This window comes from Fundulus heteroclitus, chromosome 3 (genome assembly GCF_011125445.2).
Source record: "Fundulus heteroclitus isolate FHET01 chromosome 3, MU-UCD_Fhet_4.1, whole genome shotgun sequence".
NCBI lineage: Eukaryota > Metazoa > Chordata > Actinopteri > Cyprinodontiformes > Fundulidae > Fundulus > Fundulus heteroclitus.
The window spans coordinates 15,131,116-15,145,725 of NC_046363.1; the positions used below are offsets into that span (position 1 = coordinate 15,131,116).

At 40.6% G+C, this 14,610-nt stretch overlaps 1 protein-coding gene across 1 annotated transcript; it reads right to left on the minus strand.

Annotated features, from left to right (window-relative positions):
• Nucleotides 1-8,814: 8,814 nt before the first annotated feature.
• On the minus strand, nt 8,815-13,327 carry irx1a (iroquois homeobox 1a). The gene is made up of 4 exons (XM_012864621.3): nt 12,635-13,327; nt 10,456-11,560; nt 10,036-10,102; nt 8,815-9,225 (listed from the first exon to the last, which is right to left on the minus strand). Exons 1-4 carry the CDS (start codon nt 12,878-12,880, stop codon nt 9,150-9,152), a joined length of 1,494 nt encoding a protein of 497 aa, XP_012720075.2. The 5' UTR covers nt 12,881-13,327; the 3' UTR covers nt 8,815-9,149.
• Nucleotides 13,328-14,610: the final 1,283 nt, after the last annotated feature.

Genomic DNA, 14,610 nt, shown 5'->3' on the forward strand with positions numbered 1-14,610 from the left:
CGATTTCTTTCAAAGTTTGCAGAAATGTTTCATTTTGGTTTATGCCTGGCTTTTGAATGTTTTGGTATATTATTTTGTCAGCCCTAAAAAAAAAAAAAAAAACACAAGCAACAACAAAGAAGTGAATGGTCATTAACCAGGAATGCCACCCAAGTGTTTAGCACACTTTTTTGGTGAGTAGATTTCATGTTAATATTTCACAGAGCGAGGTTATGCTGAAACTCTCAACATTCACTTTGTCCTTGGTTTTACAGCATGAGGCACCACAAAGGAGCACTCTAGGTGTTACAAAAACAACCTTCAGTTCAGGCAGAGGGGAAATGTATCACTGCAAGGTAGCCTGGCTTTTTAGTTCAGCCTTGCATGGATGTGAAGTGATAGTTCCAACACTTTGTGTTCTTGTTCGGCTCCTCTTCTGTTTCAGCTTTGGCAGGTGAACCGGCATAGAATGCACTGGCCAGTGTATTCTAGCTGACAGCCTTTGACATTGTAATTGTCTGCTTTCGGCTAGGGGATGGAGGGTGTATCACTTCTTATGTTTCCTTTACAGTAGAAATTATTGATAACTTGTGATTGCCTGGGCTGATGGTGTCATTAACCTTGGCTGAGCTTATTCTCCATCTACAATTGAAAATGAAACATTTACTATTTTTTTTTTGCGTGTACATTTTCATACAGAGGTTAATGATACATATTGTTTTAAAGGCCCAATAAGGCTTTTGAAACAGTGCAACAGATTAAACCGGGGAGGTCAGCAGGAGACAGTGACTTCTGGACAACAAAAGTAAAGATTTCAACTTTAAAACAGAAAAAAAAACTGTGTGTTGTTTTTAAAATTGCTCTCTGCGTCCCACATGTGTTGGGAGTGTTTGTGTTCTGGGAGCACAAGAGAGAGAGAGAAGCAAGCATCCTCTACTAAATGGAAATTCCTGTGCTCCAGCCACAGCTGCAGTATGACACTTCAGAAGGCTGTACTTCCCTTCTTACAGCCCCCTGGAATTAGCCCAAGCCACAATGGCATCACATCAGAAAAAAGACAGGGAAATCAGACTTTATCATCTGTAGATGAGGAAATATTTGAGCAAGGAGAAAAAGAGGTGGGCACAAGGCCTTTGGCTTCCTCATCATAGCAACCTGAATTGTACCATTTGAAAAAAAAAACAAAAAAAAAGAAAAAAAAACAAACAAAAAAAAAACATTATGATACTTGTTTTGAGGTGTGGACTGTCAGAGTATTTACAGTGCTCTTAAAAAGTATGCGTACCGCTTTAACTATTTTGCATCCTGCCGTGTTAGAACCGCACACTTTGATACATTTTGTTGGCTTTGATTAGTAAAGACCAAATCACAGCGGTGCCTAGTTTTGAAATAAAACAAAAAGTATGAAAAGTTTTCTAAATGTTCTATAAATTAAAATCACAATTGTATTCCCCACCTTTACTCTGATACTCATGATTAAAGACTAGTGTAAAAAAAAACACCATCAGAAGACACCTATTTAGTACAATGGATATTTTGTGAAGGGAGACCTCAGAGGTTGGGTAGGAGGCATTAATGAACAGACGCCATCATGAAGTACAAGGTACACAGTAGACAGGTAAGAACTAAAGTTTTGTACATGTTTAAAGAAGGGTTGGGGTATAAAACAACAACCAGAGCTCTGAAAGACTATGGAACTGCAGACCTACTAAAAAATGGCAATCCACCTAAACTGAGGAGCTGGGCATGGACAGCATCAATGAGAGAAGAAGTCAAGAGGCTGATTGTAATTCTGAAGGAGCTGCAGAGATCCGCAGCACAGATGGGAGAATCTTTTTTATGAGGCAACTATTAGTCATGCGCTCTGCAAATTAGGCCTTTGTTGAAAAGCGGCGAGAAGAAAGCCACTGTTGAAAGAAACCCAGAAGAAGTCCCACATCCACACAATTCCCACAAACCATGTGGGTGAATTGTGATGACACCAAAATTGAACTTTTGCACTTCGGTACAAAAATATGTGTTTGGTGGAAAACGCCATGAACTCACCATCCCCACGGTAAAACATGATGGTGGCAACATCATGCTGTGGGGGAACTCTGCCACTATAAATCCTGGAAAAAATACAGCAGGGGTCACCAACCTTTTAACTACTTCATTGGTACCGTGTCACACCAAGGGCTACCTGTACTGACCTGTGAACTAGAAGAGTAAGAGTTCACCTTAACTTTAAGTAATATAAACATGCCTTTTTTCATTTTAAATCTATGTAAATACAAGTATGACTAAAAGAAAGAGCAACTAAATAAAATAACATTTTATATTCAGATAACTGCAGGGTGGTGCTTTATTTTGAACAGCCTTGAGGGCACCACATATGGTTCTTTGGGGGGCTACCTGGTGCCTGTGGGCACCATGTTGGTGACCGCTGAAATACAGATGTTACAAAAGATTTGAGAATGGAATGGAGGTTTAGCTTCCAGGTTGACAACGGCTCCAAACCTACAGTCAGATGCCCAATGGATGAGCTTGGATAAAGATATATTCATGTGTTACAATGGTCCAAAGTCCAGGCGTAAAAAAAAAAATTCCTGTCAGATTCCAGTCAGATTCAGTATTTGGCAAAGAATGATAGGCGGAAATGTTTGTTTCTAGCTGCACAAAGCTGGTAAAGACATACAGTGAGAGGTGGATCGGCAATGTATTGACACAAGGGACATTTAAAATACATGCCACACTTTTCAGATTTTATTTGGGGGAAACATTAGCAAGTTTTCTTTTTTTTTTTCCCGCTCCCTGAACATGCGTTAATTTGTGGTTGTCCGTCACTAAAACCCCAATAAAATACATTGAAACGTCAAAGGGTGTGAAGACTTTTAAAGGCACCGTAACCTTGGCTGCTTCTTCGAATAATGCTCCTTTTGGCTGCCCTGTCATTTTACAAGGACAACCATGGTTTTGGTAGGTTTGCAGTTGTGCCATACTCTTTCTATTGTTAAATGCTTGACTAGAGTCCTCTGTATGATGTTCAAAGCTTAGGATATTGATTCCAACTTAACTCTGCTTTAAACATTTCCACAGCTTTGTCCCCAACCTGTCTGCCGTGTTCCTTAGTCGTAATGACGCTGCTTTAATAAAAATCTGAGGGCTTCACAAAACATCTGTATATATACTGAGATATCAATATACAAATCTGGACTATTTAATGATTAGGCAAATTCAGAGGGCATTTTGTTGTACTTGATGTCATTTAAGGATATCAGAATAAACACGGCTGAATACAAATGTACAAATTTTCATATTTTTATTCGCATAAATTGTTGAAACTCTTTTTTCCCCCTTTGGACTAACTCTTATTTGTTACTTTATCTAGGTCACTGAAGGTTGTGGTCTGTGACAGAAATCTGAAAAAGATCAGTTTGGATGAATACTTATGCGACACACTCTAAATGTACTGAATTGTTATGATAATCATGCTTTTTTTTAAAATACAAATAACGACAACACAAAGAATACCTTTGTTTAAAGTGCAGTTTGAAAAATTCATTTAGCATAAGTTAGTGCCGCATTGCCATTTTCTACCAAACAGATCCTGAGGGAACACTGTTCAACTTCAGCCGGGAAGCAAACTCGTGTGCTAACGAAGACGCGCAGCGTTGCGGAGAATGAAACTTTTCCATCATCCAATTGTGTTTGGAGAGGGGATTCACTTCAAAGGGATCTTAACAACAGTGCTGTCTGTTTAATTTACGTTTTCGAGCACACGCCAAATGTAAGAAAACCCCAATTTTGAGGAGTGTATAATTACAGAGTGAAAATGAATGACTATAAATAACCCCATCATTACTAGTCCCTCCTGAAGAACATGATCCATACTGAAGGATAATTAAGGCAAAATATTTCTGATCCTCCAGCAGCCTGTACGGGGAATGCGCGCACGCGTTCTCAGGCTTCTGTGTGTATGAGATGCAGAGAGAGTGTGGGTGTGTTAAAGAGGGAGGGAAAAAGATCGTACGGCATTCTTCCCTAAATATAGTGCTGTTGTGGTAGAGCAGCAACGTACGAGTACTTCAGGAGACTCAAGACAGACCAGCCTTAATTGGTTTATGGAGTCATTAATGGAACAGAAGCACAACTAGAGAACTTCTGTGTGTATATTGGACTCTGTCAATGCACTTTAAACAACAACAGACATTGAAATAACTTTGATCAACAAACATGTAGCAAACAAGAAGCGAATAATGAACCTCCATGTTCAGCTGAGGTCTCCTAAAATAGAGCATTTCAACCAGGATATATCAGATTTGAGGATAATATTCCTAGATTAGGCCAGCCTAATTAGTGCCCCACTATTTGGCATGGGGTGCTTTGAGTTACATCCAAATAAGCATATTGTCCTTCTAGCAGAGGCGTGAAAGAAGGTTTTTTTTTTTTTTTTTTTCCTGTGTTCCTCGCTCAGAGTCAGAGAGAATGTGTCGTAGAGAAGCAGAAAAACTTTACAAGGCAGCTTTTTGTTTTGTTATCACTTCCTCTCTTTCTTGCCCGATCAAAACGCAAGAATGTCGCTTTGAGTGGCCAAATGAAAGAGAACCAGGCAAACATGAGCGAAAGTCCATGTTTACTTCTCGCACGTCGAGGAGGCCCGGCCAAGTTTTTTTTTTTTTTTTTCCCCCACTTTTTGCGTCAGCAGGGTTCTGCATGGGTTGTTGAGTTGTCGCGAGTTGTTACTCAACCGGGAATGTGTCAGTCAGCCAGCCAGGCAGTCATCAGGCAGCTAACAGTTTCATGCTGCTATTTGTGTTAGAGAGCAGCCGCTCTCCCTTCGCCCTCACTTTCCCAGCCGAATCTTGCAGCCTCTTCCTGTGGCAACAACCCTGTCTTACAGCAGCCTATTGCTCCGACACTGAAAGGCCCATGAACAAGGCATCTGTCCCTTTCACTGCCCATTGTGTCGCTGAAACAAGGAACAGGACACAACTAGTCAGCTAAACGTGGTGTGGCATGGTCTGAAGGTGGCCCCTGTTGTGGTCTCTGCTGCTTCTGGGCTCCACTGAGTTGTTGACGCTTGTTGTTGTGTGTCCCCCCCCCCCCCTCAAACGCAGACATTGGGGTTGGTGTCAGGGGGAATTTGGTCCACCCTCCATGGCTATTGTGTCCTTGCTCGACCAGAGCTGTGCTTATGAAGCTAGATAAATGGATTATAGGGGCACGGGTATGGGTGGGCATCGTTGAAAAAAAAAAAAGACACCGGAGATGTTGAAGGGAAGCACAGAGCGCTGAAAGAAGAGGGTGACGGGACAGGAAGAGGCAAAGACACTCGCGTTGTCGGACAACTAAGGGGTTGAGTCTGTTGGAAGACTGGCCTGCCTCGACCAAAAAGGACAAGACAGTGATAAACTTTCCTCCTCGCACGGTCACCTCACCCCCCCCCCCCCCCTCGCCTCTCCAGCTCTCTTTTCTGTTACACATGCACGCACACAAAGTGTCACAATGCACCGCTCAACACTAAACTGAATGGATTGCCCCGGCGTGACACGTCTCAGTTGCAAAGGGGGGAGGCGGTTGTTGTTCGGCGACAAAAGACCGCAGCGTTATATGGAGCAAAGGCTGTGACAGAATGCTAAATTGTTTTAGGGTCAACAGCTTATTGTTTTTGCATGAGTTTATATTTGCATAACTCTTAAGTTGGTTTGGTTCAAACTTCAAATTAGCGGTGGGGGGAAGGGGGGTATATGAAACCAAAGAGTCATTGTCGCCCCATATTTGGGGGGTATTTGTTGTTGCATCACTAAAAGTAGCAACATTGTATTAAAGAATGTGCTGTGCTTTTTACAATACGACCATGACTACATGCAGTCAGAGCCTAACAAAATTATAAAAAAAAAGCAAAACAAAAAACAAATACTTCAGTAAAAAAAACAAGCTTGCCCATGATCAAATCAGCTACCTCACCATATTAATAATTTTTAGTATAAAGACTGGACTGTTCATCTTTATTTTATATATTTTTAAAATGTTAATTAAGCATCCATTTATGATATCTTGCAACCAGTAGTGTGGGAATAATTTAAACAGTAAAACAATCCCCCTGTTTGTTGCAAACATCCTCATTATATTCCTGTTAGCGCTAAACAATATGAGACTATCACCTATCCTTACTTCAAAGCTTTGAAAAAGCACATTTATACATATTTAACTTGAGCTATTTTAATTCCTATAAGACATTCTGCATTTTTACTGTACGTTTTTTTTCTTATTTGCCTTTTTTCTAAATTAATAAAGGCTATTTAATCTGAATAAAGAGAGAGTTCACCGTTTACAAGTTTCGCTTAGAACTGTAGTCACACGATTACTATAGTTTCATTATTTTAATTGGCTCATTTAATAAAGACAAGTAACTAAAATGCACAGATAAGATAAAAGCAGCTCTCCAGTGCAATATACCTAATATAGGGCAATTATATTTTCAACATCACAGTGGTAGCTACTTAAGAAGTTAGTGTTTTTTTTTTTTTTTCGAAATCAGACAATATGTTTTAGTCTATGTGTAATCCCAAGGAGCTTTATTCTCTATCGATATATTTACTTTTAATGAATTCATTTGCACTTCTTTTTTTTCCCCCCTATTATTTTCATAACACTCCCCCCTTCACCACCCTGCATCGTGGCCCTAGAGCTTCCGGGGATAGAAATGGCTGAAAGTGACAGCCTAATTATCAGGCTCAACTGCGCTCATTAGCCACTAGACAATCTGCGGTATATCCACTTACTAAATGAATAATTTTGTTTTTATTACAGAAACACAATATTATGGCCTGCAGCTACCGCCTTTGCCCCCCAACCTCACGCTGTTTCAGTACAAAAGGAATAAATGGGACACGGAGAGGTTATTTAATTTTAGCCACCACCCCCTTTCTAAAGTCATGCAGTGAGGGGGTTTCATGTGTGAATTAGTAAGGGGGGTGAATGTTATACACCTGCCTTTTGCCATCATAGTGATCATCGTTTTGTAGGATGAGACTCGCATGGTTTTACGTTAATGTTTGCTGACCATATTTAAATGTTGACACATTGATCTAATGAATAACACTGATTTAAAAAAAAAAAAAAACAATCCTAATTTTTTTTTCTTGTTTCCAGGGACTGGACCTAAGCAAAGATAACCTGAGCCAAATGTTTTGGAGAAACCGTTCGTTAATAGTATTGGAGTAGTTCTGCTAAAACAGGCTGTGCCCATTCAACAGAACAAACAAGTTTAATCACCTTTGTTAATGGTTCATCAAGGACCTCCGCTGTGAAGAACGGCCTTTTAAGTGACCGATTTATGTGCTTAAGACGTCTATCTCTGTCACCCTGACGCAATCTGATAAACATTTACCAAATAATTTTTTAAACATCACTTTAGCTTATGCAAATTGCTGTCCCAACTTAAATTGAGTAAATATTGATAATACAGTGAACAGTTAGTCATGTATTGCATTTAAGAGCAAATTACTCTTTTCTTACTTTGCATCAAGTGTTTTCGTTTGAGTACACATACATACACTTTTTGTCATATATTTTATGTATAATTGTGTTACCATTAGACTAGTATATTGTGCCTTTTGTTTATTTTCTTAACGTGTACTTGGACTGTGCAAGGGTAAAAACGGCTTCGACTCGGATCAGTCTACCCTTCGCCTATAGAGGTCGCTGTGATATTGCAAAACAGATCCGCATAAACTCTTTAGGATTGAGACGGCCCCACACATAAATTATCGGGAACGAATGACTTTAGAGCTTGTTATTATTTACCAAAAACTGTTCAGATTTAGTACATTTTTAATTTTGCAACGCTCAATTTTTAAACAGAAGAATACGTTATTTTCCCACGCTTTTCTTGTAAAAACATTATTGTCACGTTTATGTTTAACAATGTCTGAACATAATTTCTTCATTAATTTTTTTTTTTAAAAACATATGGATTTAATTTATAATTTTATTTTTTTAACATGCGCAGATAAAACTACAATGGATTCGTTTGCAAACAAACGAAAAAGGCGCGGCTGATCGCGTTATTCCAATCAGAGCGAACCTTTCATCTGTGCCAAATCAATATCTGCTTTTAGTTACACGCTGGACAGCCAAAAAAAAAAAAAAAAAAAAAAAAAAAAAAACTGCTTTTATAGGCTAATGATTATTATCAGCATCGGAACAGACAGGGGCTCACAAAACAGCAAGGTCCCTACTATATGTCAGTCGTCTCCTGCTCCCTCCCTCAATCTCTCCCCCCCCGAAAAAGAGAAAATATTAATAATTTATCTTCGAATCGACTTCTCCCTCTGACAGATTAGATTTTAACCATTTGATTTTGTTTGGACTGGGCGTTCCCATATTATTACTTAATGACGTTCCCAGCTGCTCCTGTCCATTTTCTGTCACCAGCAACCATCTGGACACTTATTAGCACCTCAATGCATCCACGCTGCTTTCCTTCCAAACTTGAATAAAATTAAGCTTGCTTGCCTACGGTCTGCCAATACCGGTTTTTTTTTCTCCTTTCGTTCACACGTTGTAAAAAAGAAGAAAAAAGGAAAAAAAAAAGGAAAAACGCAATTTTATAATAATAATAATAATAATAATAATAATAATAATAATAATAATAATAATAATAATAATAATAATAATAATAATAATAATGAAAGAATTTAAGATTAAAAATCTTGGATTTTTCTCTAAAATTTCAATTAGTTTATTAAGCAAAATATACGATCTGGACAAATTCCTTCAATGTTTTCTATTTACAAATTTAAATCACTTGGTATTTACATTCAACAAAAGACACCAAAAAACACAGGATAAAGACAAATAATTATAATTATAATATTATAATAATAAAGTAAAAAGCCTACCAAAATGCCCTAGCCAGTTTGGGCAAAGTGGAAGAAAAAGAGAGAGAGAGAGAGAGTAACATCATAGGCGCGAGTATAGGCTACACAACAATAGAGGAAGTAATCCATCCATCCACAGGATATTACCAAATTACGCCATTTGTTCTGTACCGACTCAATGCTGCACTGCATTTTTATTTCGTATTGTCCTTTCTGTGGAGCGTAAAGTCTCTTTTCCTTCTTTCCTTTCTCTTTTTTTTTTTTTTTTTTTCAAAATACGGGAAACAAAATCAAATGTCTTGATCAAGCCGAGGAGAGAGCAGTGAGGACCCGTTGCGTTGCGTCTTGGGGGCTCCTGGCGCTGGAAGGCAGAGAGGATCTGGATAAAGAATAATACAGAGAGGCAGATAAATACCCCCGCCGTGTTTGGACAGCGGGTTTCAATATGCATCTCAAGTGTCTGCCTGAAAGGTTTTGATTAGGGAACAGGGATCCAGCCTGCATATTCTTATTCCACGCTGTGTTTCCATGAAAAAAATAATATCTATATAAATTTCATATAGAATTTAAATGAAGGAAAAATAAATCTTTCATTATTATCTACAATTCATTGCAAGGTGAAAACTTGAAACAGTGGTAAACTACTTTTTTTTTTTTCTCTTCCCCTGGGCTCAGGGCCTCCCAGGGGTCTTTAGGGAAAGCACACAGCCCAGACAGAGCCCGTTTTACTCGGTGGCTTGATAAGTAGCCACACTCTCCCCAGAGGGGAGGAATTAAAGGGGGTGTGGGATGAAAGTCAAGACCCCTGTCACCCTTAAAGCAAACTGCTTTTTTTATGTTATCTATGCTTTCTCTAGCAGTTATTGCCTTATGTTGAAGGCAAAAAAAAAAAAAAAAAAAAAAAGAAAAACAGTAATTAGGAATTGTTAAAAAGAAAAAAAAAATAGAACATGCATCTAAAATATTTCCCAATCTGGAATTTTTATACAAAATAAATTAGTTTTAAGTTACTTAAAAAAAATATTCTAATTTGCTTTGCATTGAAATGTTAATTATTTTTCCAATCTGTGCTTTTAAAAATCTGTTGCAAAACTCTGCTCTAAACCAGTGCTAATTTCCTGCTGATGCAATCATTTTCAGGAATATTAAATAACAACAAATAAGCAGAATGAGTCCCAAGTTGTCTCACCTGTCATGAATGGGACGAAATGAGGACTTCAGGGTCTGTGTTGGAGGCGAATCAGATCTTTCATGCTCTACAAGGGGAAAACAAGGCAGAACACACGTGGGTTTCAGCACAGAGAAGAAACAGTAGAACTTTGTTCAATTTTTTTTTTCCTACAATTTAACTCTTGTTTAACTGACTTTAAGGTGAGTTGTTTGTGAAGGGTTTTGGGGGGAGGCTTGAGGGGAAATAAGAGTGTCTAAGCAGCTTACTGATGCGCGCATGAGCGTGCGCAAGGCTTTGTTATTATAATGGTGGGTCTCTTGGAAAAATAAACAGCTACGTGCATTAAGATAAAGCACACAAGTAAACATGCTTAACTCTGAACTCTCTGCGCTTTCATGCCCCCCCCCCCCCTCCCCTCCCCTCCCCTTGCCATCCTACCTATGTGTTTGGGACTGTGGTTGTCTGCTGGGGCCTTGCTGTCATTACTGAGCGCTGCGGAGGCTGCGACCGGTGACACAACCACTGATGTCGGCTGTTGTTGCTGCTGTTGCTGGGCTGACAGCGGATGGTTGCTGGGATGGTGGTGATGGTGCTGGTTGACCCCCAGAAAAGACCTAACGTTCAGCAGGGAGTTCTGGCCCAGGAAGGCCCCGTTTGTCCAGTTGTGGAACTTTCCAATCTGGCAAGTGTACAGTCCATGACTGGGGAGGAAGGCCGGGTGGGTTTGGATCTGGTGATGGGGCGCCGATGGGTGATTGGTCGTGGCCCCTGGCGCACAAGGGGAGGAAGGTTTCTGAGATGAACTGTCGGGGCTGGTCGCAGTCTCTGCCAGAGACCAGATTTTGGGTTTATTGTTAGAGGGAAGAGGGAAACTCCCAGGTCTGTCGGGGGACAGAACTCGTGTGGTGTTGTTGTTGCCGTCTGAGTTCTCCTTGCCCCCTGCGTGAACCGACATTGCACTCTTAGATTTCTCAAAGGCCTCGTGGGCCTGCAGGGCGAAGGCTCGTCTTTTCTCCAAACTTTCTAAGTCTCCAGGCGCGCCTATCCCACCTCTGTGCTCCCTGCTCCCCTCCGTTGACTTGTCGTCATCGTCCTCGTTGCTCTGATCCCCGTCGTTCTCGTCGATCTTGTCTATGTCTATGCTCTCCAAATCGATCTCCTCTTCGTCTTCGTTCTTTTCCGCCTCGTCTCCACTGCCGAACAGGTTCCCGTCTTCCCCGTCCTCCTTGCTCCTGTTCCCCCAGGTCACCTTGTTCTCCTTCTTGAGCCTCCTCCTGGCATTGGCGAACCAGGTGGAAACCTGCGTCAGCGTCATCTTGGTGATGATGGCCAGCATAATCTTCTCCCCTTTAGTCGGGTACGGGTTCTTCCTGTGCTCATTAAGCCAGGCTTTCAGGGTGCTGGTGCTCTCCCGAGTGGCATTCTTGGGCCTGGCGGGGTCCCCGTACTGGAACTGGCCGTATGGGTAAAAGGCCGGGGACGTGTGTGCTGCGAAAGTGGCCGGATGCACGCCAGGACTGTCCTTAAGCTCATACTGGGACCCCTTAAAAAAGAGAGGGGGAAAAAATCCAAGGTATAAATAGTGGGTTTCTAAATTATTTTTCAGGGTAACAACTTTGGTGTGCATTTAGATCTGATTACCTCCACCCCCCCACCCCCATGTATTCAAATGAAAATGACCTCTATGAAAAAAAAAAATCAGAGTTCCAGTTGCACCTGACGCACAGCTTTCCACAAATAACCTTCTCAACTTGCAGCATGCCACATGCTACAGGCCTTGCGTCTGACCAACTGGTCTTTCAAAGACTTCTTTTTTTTTTTTTTTTTTACCAGAAAATGTCTTTCATGTATCTTCCCAAATGGGGTATCAAATAAGTAGGCCAATGGAAAAAGGTTACTTGGATATTTGACAGCTTTTGTGCAAGAGTGCACAAACTTCCTTCCACTGCAGGAAGAAGTTTGCAGGTCTTAGTTACAGTAAGATCTTTTATTGTCCATATTTACTTACTGTGAATATTTGTCATGTGTTGAAATATGTCCATGGATTCATGCAAATGTTATCTGTGCATTTTTTTTTTTTCTTTAATAGTAGCGATTGCTTTGGAGCTGTAGCACCCTGTGCTTTTGGGCCTATAATACATTCATTAACCAGCACATTAACACTCTGCAAATGACCTGTAATCGCCAGGTGCCTTATGGGACGTAACAAACTGACAGTTCTGGAAAGAAAGTAATAATCTAAGTGGGACTTTGGACTCACAAAAAAAAAAACATTTAGCGTTTCAGATTTAGAATTTTGAAACAGTCCAATACTAACTTTCGTCAGCAGACATCCGAACAAAGCAGAGGAGTTTGAAACTTTTTGGTTTCTTCCTCACAAGATGTGGCCAAAATATTATCTGTATATTATCTTTCCGCATTTTTTCATAGTTTTCCCATCTCTATTTTCCCATTTTTTTAGCAAAGTTGACAAAAACTAGATAAACGATCAAAATCACAAGTATTTTAATGGGGCAGATGCCATATATTTTTTTTAAAAGTTGGAAACCTTTGCGCACCTTTTAAATAGCACGGTGCAAAAGAAAAAAACTAACAAACAAAAAAGAAGTGTTCTTACCATTTGTGAGAAAAGAGCCAGGTCCGCGCTGGTGTAAGGTAAGAATGCGCTGTAGTTGTGTGCGTACGGGTTTGCGTACATGCCCAGGACCGACGTGACGGCCGCCGCCGCCGTGGCGGACGGACTTCCACTGATCTCCGTGCTCCCTCCCCGGGATGAAGGCGTAAGCACTCCCGGTCTCTCACTCCCGTACACCGCCTGGGAGGCACTTAGATACTGCGGGTAGCCTAACTGCGGGAAAGACATCTCCAACCGCTGGATATATTTTTTTTAATTATTTTTTGTCGCACAGCTCCTTCGACCAAAAAAAAAAAAAAAAAGTTAAAAAAGACAAAAAAAAAAGAAAAAGAAAAAAAAAATATGCGCAAAAAGTGTACACGAGGAGGACAACACGAAAAACGAAAGAACCAGCAGGCGCAAGAGGGAAAGTGTTTTAAGCCAAAACCTCGACTACTACAGACATGCAGAGGTGAGCAGTCAGAGCCAACCACTCTTAAATCTCGGCTTCCTCTCTTTCTTCTTTTTCTCGCTGCAGAGTCCGCTGGATGTGATCTGATCAACAATTGCGCTCCGACTGACGCGCCTGGCCCTGAGGTCTTCCAGGCTGATCTCTCAGATACAATTTGAAGTTGATGTTTTGATTGGCATCCCCTACTTGAGCCCGCAAGCTCCTCCTCGTTTGGAGCAATGTGGATAATGTGAATATAGAGTGGAGCACATTGGCTGGGGCCTCCCTCTTCCCTACCTCTCTCCCTCTCTCTCTCTCTCTCTCTCTCTCTCTCTCTCTCTCTCTCTCTCTCTCTCTCTCTCTCTCTCCCTCTCTCTCTCTCTCTCTCTCTCTCTCCCTCTCTCTCTCTCTCTTCGTGTTTGGACTTATTGTATGTTAAATGTTCAAGCATTAGAGTCCATTCACCGAAGGCTTTGATTGTTGTATGACAACCTGTCTACACGATTTTACAGCTGTCCGACACAGGGGGAAGTAAACCCGTCAGAAAAAGGAACTTACTCTGAATAGATTTAAATTGTAATTAAAGAGAGAAAAGCTGCTCCACAGAGGAATTAGTGCTCGGTAATGCGGACTCATGGTGCTTTTATCTAATTCTTCTGACAAATTTTCTCTTAAAAAAAAGGAAGACGAATAAAAACCTTTTGGGTTAAAGTCCTTGCAGGTTTTTTTTTTCCATTTCAAAACTTGTGCGCTTGTTGGGTGTTTTTCAAATATAGTTTAAATCAAATCATGAGAAAATATGTCAATAACTGAATACAAAAAAAGTACGGTTTTCACGAAAACTCCAAACCAGATAAACACGCATGTAAATGTGTCCATTAATTAGATGCTTTTATTGACTCCTTTTGTGTGTGCTTTGATTTGCTCATAAAGGTTTAAGTAGCCAAATCTTCTGCTTCCCCTCATTGAACTTATTTTTTTTTATTTTTGCCCTTCTGTCTGTGTGTGTGTGTGTGTGTGTGTGTGTGTGTGTGTGTGTGTGTGTGTGTGTGTGTGTGTGTGTGTGTGTGTGTGTGTGTGTGTGTGCGCGTGTGCGTGTGGACTCAGACCAGACTGTTGTTGTCCTTTGTAACAACAGAACCACTTCAGGTCTTCCATCTTTGTGTGAAAAGGAATGTGGGCAAGCCAGAGACAAGCCAAACAGCGATGGAATGATTTCTTTTTTTCTTCTCCTTCTTCTTTTCCAAGTCCTCTGGTGCGCAACAAAATGGTGTGTGTCCGATTTAATTTAAAATGAGGTGCGAAACCATATATTTACAACAGCTTGCCATACATGTAACTTTTTTTTCTATTATTGGCTTTAGAAAACAGAAATGTTCACTGAGCTGGAAAAAAAAAATAAAATCCGATCTTCAGCTTTGGTCACCTCTTTTTGAACTGCTTATCCAATTTCCACCTCTTAAAAACGAAAACCTCTGCTTTGCTGTCCACTCCTGTCACAGCCAGAGCCGTGTGGCGCACTCACGCA

Coding starts and splice junctions, on each gene's coding strand:
- irx1a (XM_012864621.3), bottom strand. CDS start 12,880: ATGTCTTTCCCGCAGTTAGGCTACCCGCAGTATCTAAGTGCCTCCCAG. Junction 11,561..12,634: donor TGGCTCTTTTCTCACAAATG/GTAAGAACACTT, acceptor CTCTTTTTTAAG/GGGTCCCAGTATGAGCTTAA. Junction 10,103..10,455: donor CCACAGTCCCAAACACATAG/GTAGGATGGCAA, acceptor TTCCCCTTGTAG/AGCATGAAAGATCTGATTCG.